The sequence below is a fragment of the Elaeis guineensis genome, chromosome 11 (assembly GCF_000442705.2).
Source record: "Elaeis guineensis isolate ETL-2024a chromosome 11, EG11, whole genome shotgun sequence".
In the NCBI taxonomy this organism is placed as follows: Eukaryota; Viridiplantae; Streptophyta; class Magnoliopsida; order Arecales; family Arecaceae; genus Elaeis; species Elaeis guineensis.
Genome location: NC_026003.2, coordinates 111920957 through 111927113, shown reverse-complemented (window position 1 = coordinate 111927113; position 6157 = coordinate 111920957). Strand labels below are relative to the sequence as shown.

General features: G+C 53.8%; 1 protein-coding gene across 1 annotated transcript; it reads left to right on the top strand.

The window, feature by feature from the left end:
- The first annotated feature begins 4452 nt into the window (after positions 1-4452).
- On the top strand, positions 4453-5868 carry LOC105054150 (dehydration-responsive element-binding protein 1G). Its single transcript, XM_073245982.1, has one exon. The coding sequence runs from the start codon at positions 4541-4543 to the stop codon at positions 5171-5173; it is 633 nt and encodes a 210-aa protein (XP_073102083.1). The 5' UTR covers positions 4453-4540; the 3' UTR covers positions 5174-5868.
- The last annotated feature ends 289 nt before the right edge of the window (positions 5869-6157 follow it).

Genomic DNA, 6157 nt, shown 5'->3' with positions numbered 1-6157 from the left:
GTTGACTTTTTTCACCATAACAACATTGGCGAGCCAGTCAGGATAGGTGGTCTCTCTAATGAAGCCCGCCTCGAGTAGCTTATCCACCTCCTCGTCGTTGGCCTTCTGTCTTTCAGGAGTAAAAGACCGCTTCTTCTGCCTCACCGGCCTCATCATCGGGTCGATGTTGAGTCGGTGTATCATTGTCTCTGGGGGGATGCCCGACATATCCGCAGCTGACCAGGCGAATATGTTGGCATTGGCCTTCAGTAGCTCCACCAACTGTCGTCGCTCGTGGTCGGACAATTGAGACCTAACCCACACCTTTCGGTCGGGATTCTCCGCTATCGAGATGGGAACGAGCTGTTCGGCCGGTTCACCCCGCTCTTCCTCTTCCCATTGGTCCAGCTTGTCGACCGTCAGGGGGCCCTTCGATTCGTCGCTTTGAGCAGAGATCTGAAAGCATCGTCGGGCGAGTTGTTGGTCTCCGCGCATCTCTCCGACTCCATTTTTAGTCGGGAACCGAACCAGGAGATGATACGTCGAAACTACCGCCTTAAGGGCGTTTAGTCCGGGTCTTCCAAGTATGGCGTTGTAGGCCGAGGGCACTTGGACGATCGAAAAAGTCAAGTGGACTGTGCTCTATCGTGGTTCGGTTCTGGCCGTCACGGGCAAAGTAACTTCTCCTTCCACCGCGACAGCATCTCCAGCGAAGCCTATCAGGGGTGTAGAGACTCTCTTGAGTCGGTCGGTCGACAGTCGCATCCGGGAGAAGGTCGAGTAAAACAAAACATTCGTTGAACTTCCATTATCTACAAAGATTCTTTTTACATCATAATTCGCTATTGTTGTCGAGACAACAACAGCGTCGTCATGGGGAGTTTGGATGCCCCGAACATCTTCATCTGTAAAAGTAATTACATCATCCGGACGTGGCTTCTTCATCGGCTCCCCTTCAGCAGATGTCCCTGGGCCCAGTCGTTTGAAAATCATATTGATGACCCCGGCCGTAGGCTGATTAGTCGCTGCTTCTTCAGTCGGCTGGAGTCGCCGGTCGGCAACGGGGTGAGTCGGCGGGTTCCTCCAAAATTTGCTGAGATATCCCCGACGTATGAGGACTTCGATCTCATCCTTAAGTTGGATGCATTGTTCGGTATTGTGGTCGTGACCCCGATGGAGATGACAGTACTTCCATCGGTCGAGGTCCTTTGCCTTCAGAGGCGAAGGCCATCGTAGATATTCCTCTCCTTCGATCTCCATTAAAATCTGCGCACGAGGAGCAGAGAGAGGAGTGTAGGAGTCATACCTGGGTCGTGTCGACCTTGGACTCCGCCGTCTGGGCGACCTCTGGTTCCGCCGTGGAGGTGAGACCCGACCGTCGGTCGAGGGCCTGCTAGGCTCGACAGGGTCCCGACCCTTCCTCCGCTTCTCCTTTGGGCCCTTGGACTCCGTCAGGCGTCGGTCAGAAGCTCCTTCGTCTGCGCGCATGTACTTGTACGCGCGCTCCAGCAGTTCGGCGTACGTCCGGGGGAGGGTCTTGTCCAAGGAGTAAGTAAATCAGGATGCACTCAGCCCCCGCTTCATGGCCGAAATGGCCATGTCTTCGTTGAGGTCCCGGACCTCCAGTGTGGCCACGTTGAATCGCATCACGAAGTGTCGGAGCGTCTCGTTTTCTTCCTGTTTGAGGGGAAAAAGGCTGTCCGAGGTTCGTGACGGCTTCCTGCTGGTGCTGAAATGGACCAAGAAAGAGTGCTCGAGCTGCCCAAAGGAGTGGATACTCCCTGATAGAAGGCCGGAGTACCAGGCCCTGGCAGCTTTGTAGAGTGTGGTGGGGAAGTCGATGCAAAGAAGAGCGTCGGTTGTCCCTTGAATCGTCATGAGAGCTTTGTAGCTCTCCAAATGATCGATCGGGTCGGTGGAGCCGTCGTAAGGCTCCACGTGCGGCATCTTGAACCGATTGGAGATCGGTTCGTCGAGGATGAGTCGGGAGAGAGATTGGGCGGTCTGAAAGTCAACGTCGTTCGAGGACTTCTGTCCGTCCACCTGCAGCTGGGTAAGCCAACGATCGATTTCTTCGAACCTGCGTTCGTAGTTGTCGATCCGTCGGTGCTGAGAGACCCCGAGGGTGGAGTCTCTGGAAGAGTCTGAGAGAGAGGTGGACGGTGTTCGCGGTCGCGGTCGCTTCTCCTTCCTCTCTCACTCTAGCTGGGAGGGAGATGGCCGTCAAGACCGATGGGTGTCGCACTGCGGCCGCCCCTCCTCCTCTTGGTGGGAGCACTGTGGCGGGTGTTCCCGAGGAGGCGACGAAGACCAATGCGGGTTTCGGCGGCTGCTCCTGGAGGGCACCAGTCGTGCCGCCGGTTGCTCCACCGGTGAGGGTGGCAACCAAATCAGTCGTTGCTGAAGGCTCTTGACCGCATCTGTCAGCACAGTCATCTGCCGCACGATCGCTGCGATCTGTGCCTCCGTGGTTACCGCGGGATGCGGAGAGCTAAGTTCTGCCATGGAGGGTGGGGGAGAGGCCTCTTTCCGACGGGAAGAGCGCCTCGCCGATCCGGTGACTCTCGACCGTTGAGCTCTTGTTCTTGTCATCTTAGGAGATGTTTCGAGTACCCCTTCCTAGCGCGCCAAATCTGTTGCGGCCAATCCCCTCGTCGCCTGGTCGTCGGGAATGAGCGCCTGCAAAAGAAGTCCACACTGACCGGAGGTGGCTCCGGCGGGGACCCTCCGACGGTCAAGTCAGAGAGGAGACTAGGCAACAGTAGACAAGAATTAAGGAACTCAACGAGAGAGTGCGAGAGAGAGAGAGAGAGGAGGGATTCAAGGGGTTCGAAAGGACCTCCTGGCACTGTTGCCTTCCCCGATATATATAGTGGAGTGCGGTATGGCGCCGTCATTAATGATGCTGACAATCGAAGGATTGTCAACCCACTGAGGACTGTCAGAGTCACCGTGAGGCTGTCAAATCACCGTGGGGCTGTCAAATCGTTAAGGTCGACCCATGTCTTAGGTGGGATAATGCCTCTAGGCGGCAGTGCCGCATGCCGTTGTCAGGACTGACAGTTTCCAGCAGTCGTACGGCATTTGCAGGAGCCGGCTGACTGTAGGTCGGCGGCTAGTTGAGGGGCATCGGGTGGAAACTTGGGGCCCCTCCGACAGTCAGTCGGGTGCGTTGTAAGAGTCGGACATCGGACTCCATAGTTCAGCCGACCAAGAGAGAGAAGAAGGTCTGTCCGACCGACGTATCTTCGGTCGGTCGGTAACGGCAGTCGTCGGTCGACAGAGTCGGACGTCGGTCAAGTAGGCCCGACGGTGAGTCGGCGTGAGAGGGTACGGTCGGTATACCCCAACACAAACCCTAACCAATTTGGCACAAACCTATCCTCCCAGCCGATCAAATCCAATGTTTGCTAGTACGTCATTCCAGAAATATAAGTCAAACCAAAAAAAATTAAGATCTTTCCCTGGAGTGAAAATTCCGAGATGGTTTAGATGCGGAACAAAAATCTCTATAAACTCTCTTTTTTGGTTCTACATTTTTTTCCAAATTTTATTGAAACATGTCAAAATTATAAAAAAAAAATTCAGATTTATTGCTCTTCCCCCAGTTACATCTGAGAACTCGTCAGATTGAGTCCACAACATGCCTAGAAAAAGACAGATACTTATCAACATGAAACCTGACCATTGGCATATGCCCATAAGTAGAAGCTCACCCTCCCATGAATTCTGGAATACTCACCTGGCCATGTCCAGTAATTGTAAACCTTCCTATTTGCAGCACGCACAAGGAAAGGGTCCATCCCTCGTTCCTTCTCCAAGCCCCAACTAACCCATCAAAAGCCAGTAAGCCACATGGGCCGTCGCATCCACTGCACCGACCCGTGGTCCCAATCCAACCGAAAACCCCCGTACACCACATTCATTCCATCCCCAAATGATACGAGAACTATTGCCTGCAGCACGTGTACGGCGACCCTGGTGCACTCCAACCGCGGTCCCCCCCCCCCCCTCCCCAAGAGGAATGAGAACTATTGCGTGCACTTGCGTATACGGCGACGCTGGTGCACGCCACATGTTCCGTTCACCGTGCGCTAATCCCTGTGATGGCCCAGTGGTGGCCTGCACCAACGTAGCCGCGTATGCACGCAATAATTTTGCGATGAAATTACCCACTGGTCCCCACCTCAGCCTTGCGTCCTCCAAGTCCGAACCGGTCCCCGAGAGCGAGTGCGAGTGGACACCCCCATCACATCACCCCCCATAACGTCAAAAATTCTCAGCGCGACGGGGCCAAAACAAGGTTCGCCTTAGCCCGAAAGTCCAATCCGCCCTAAAGCCACTGTCCTTACCAAGTCTTAGCCTTCTGGTTCCAACCCAGCTGGCTCCACCGTCGAGCCCCAAGCTGGCAATCCGTGTGCCGCGTAGGAAAACGACCCAATTCCCCCCGCTTATATACGCCCCCCTTCCTCCCAACCTCCCAACCTCCCAACGGTCACTACCACCGCCCAACTCCAAACTCGAACGCTTGACAACTCGAACACTCCACAAGAAACCGGCAATGGAGAGCTTCAGTAGCGACTCCTTGGACTCACCGATGGCCCGGCGGTCGGCGTCGGACGAGGAGGCATACTCGACTGTGTGGTCGGCCCCTCCGAAGCGGCGGGCCGGGCGGACCAAGTTTCGGGAGACGCGGCACCCGGTCTACAAGGGCGTCCGGCGCCGCAACGCCGACAAGTGGGTCTGCGAGGTGCGCGAGCCCAACAAGAAGTCGAGGATTTGGCTCGGGACGTTTCCCACAGCCGAGATGGCGGCACGGGCGCACGACGTGGCTGCCATGGCCCTCCGCGGCCGGTCCGCCTGCCTCAACTTCGCCGACTCCGCCTGGCTCTGCCCCGTTCCGAGCTCGTCCAACCCGAAGGACATCCAGAAGGCAGCCGTGGAGGCTGCGGAGGCCTTCCGGCCACCGACCGAGTCCGACGTTACTAAAAGCAGGGAGGATGCGGCAATGGCGATGACAGCGGGGCCATCGGTGCCGGCGGCTGATGACCCTTTTTATATGGACGACAGACTCGATTTTGGGATGCAAGGATATCTGGACATGGCTGAGGGATTGCTGATCGATCCGCCGCCGATGAACGCCGATGAGGAAGAGAGCGACGGCAGTGTCTCACTGTGGAGCTACTCCATTTGAAACTGGTGTGGCATTTTGTGTACAGTATAGTTTAAATAAGGTTGTTATGGGGGCCGGATTAATGACTGGTACCTATAGTTTTTTACGAATGTGGTACGAGATAAAAGTAGTTTGTTTGAAATAATTAAGGGCAGAGAAAGATTGCCAAGCCAGGAATGGCAGAGTGATAGACTAATAGGAATGGTCGAAGCAAAGTTTGAGAGTGGTATATAGTCTTGTATTCTGGAGTCGATATGTCTCCATAAATATTGGCAAGCAGTTAAGATGCAGGAAAGACGGTTCTCAAATTAGAATCATGCTGTTGTTGCTGCCAGGAACTGCTAACCGTAACAATGGATACAGGAAATATACTGTCCATTCTTTAAGCAGAGATACTGTGGGGCCGGCTTGGGAGGTGATTTTGCGGGGCCAACCATGAACTAATACGTACTTTTGTGATCTGCCAAACTTTGCAAAGACCAGAGGAGGCTTCCGCGACTGCGGCTGCTAATAGATTCCGTGTTTGGCTGTCGTCTGTGGCCCATTTAGTTCGGCAACTTTGACAGGGTCAATTAGATAAGGCTGGCCGTTGTTCGTCTTTTTCTAGCAGAAAACCTTACTATAGCACTTTCTTAGAAAGTGGTTTGTGTGAGAAATCGGATCATTGTCCTGATGGAGGCCCAACTTTTTCAATCACAGTAACTAGAGTTGCAATCTGATGGGCACTTCCTATGTTTTAACTGACAAATGTTGGACTAACACAACATAGACAAAACAAATGCAATGTCGGAAAGAGTAATGCTAATGTTATACGAAAACTTTTGCTTATACTTGGTCACATCACCTGAGCTCGTGACACTTGACATTTCTAGCGGACACCAATCTAGATTTTCCAAGAGGCTATACATGTGGGTTCATGTTTAGCATTATCTGGGAATTTTTAAGGAAAGCTCCTATGAATATTTTGTTTGGTGCCTGGTACGGAGGGTGCCTGCATATATATTT

Excerpts from the sequence above, each read along its gene's own strand:
- LOC105054150 (XM_073245982.1), top strand. The coding sequence starts at position 4,541 with ATGGAGAGCTTCAGTAGCGACTCCTTGGACTCACCGATGGCCCGGCGG.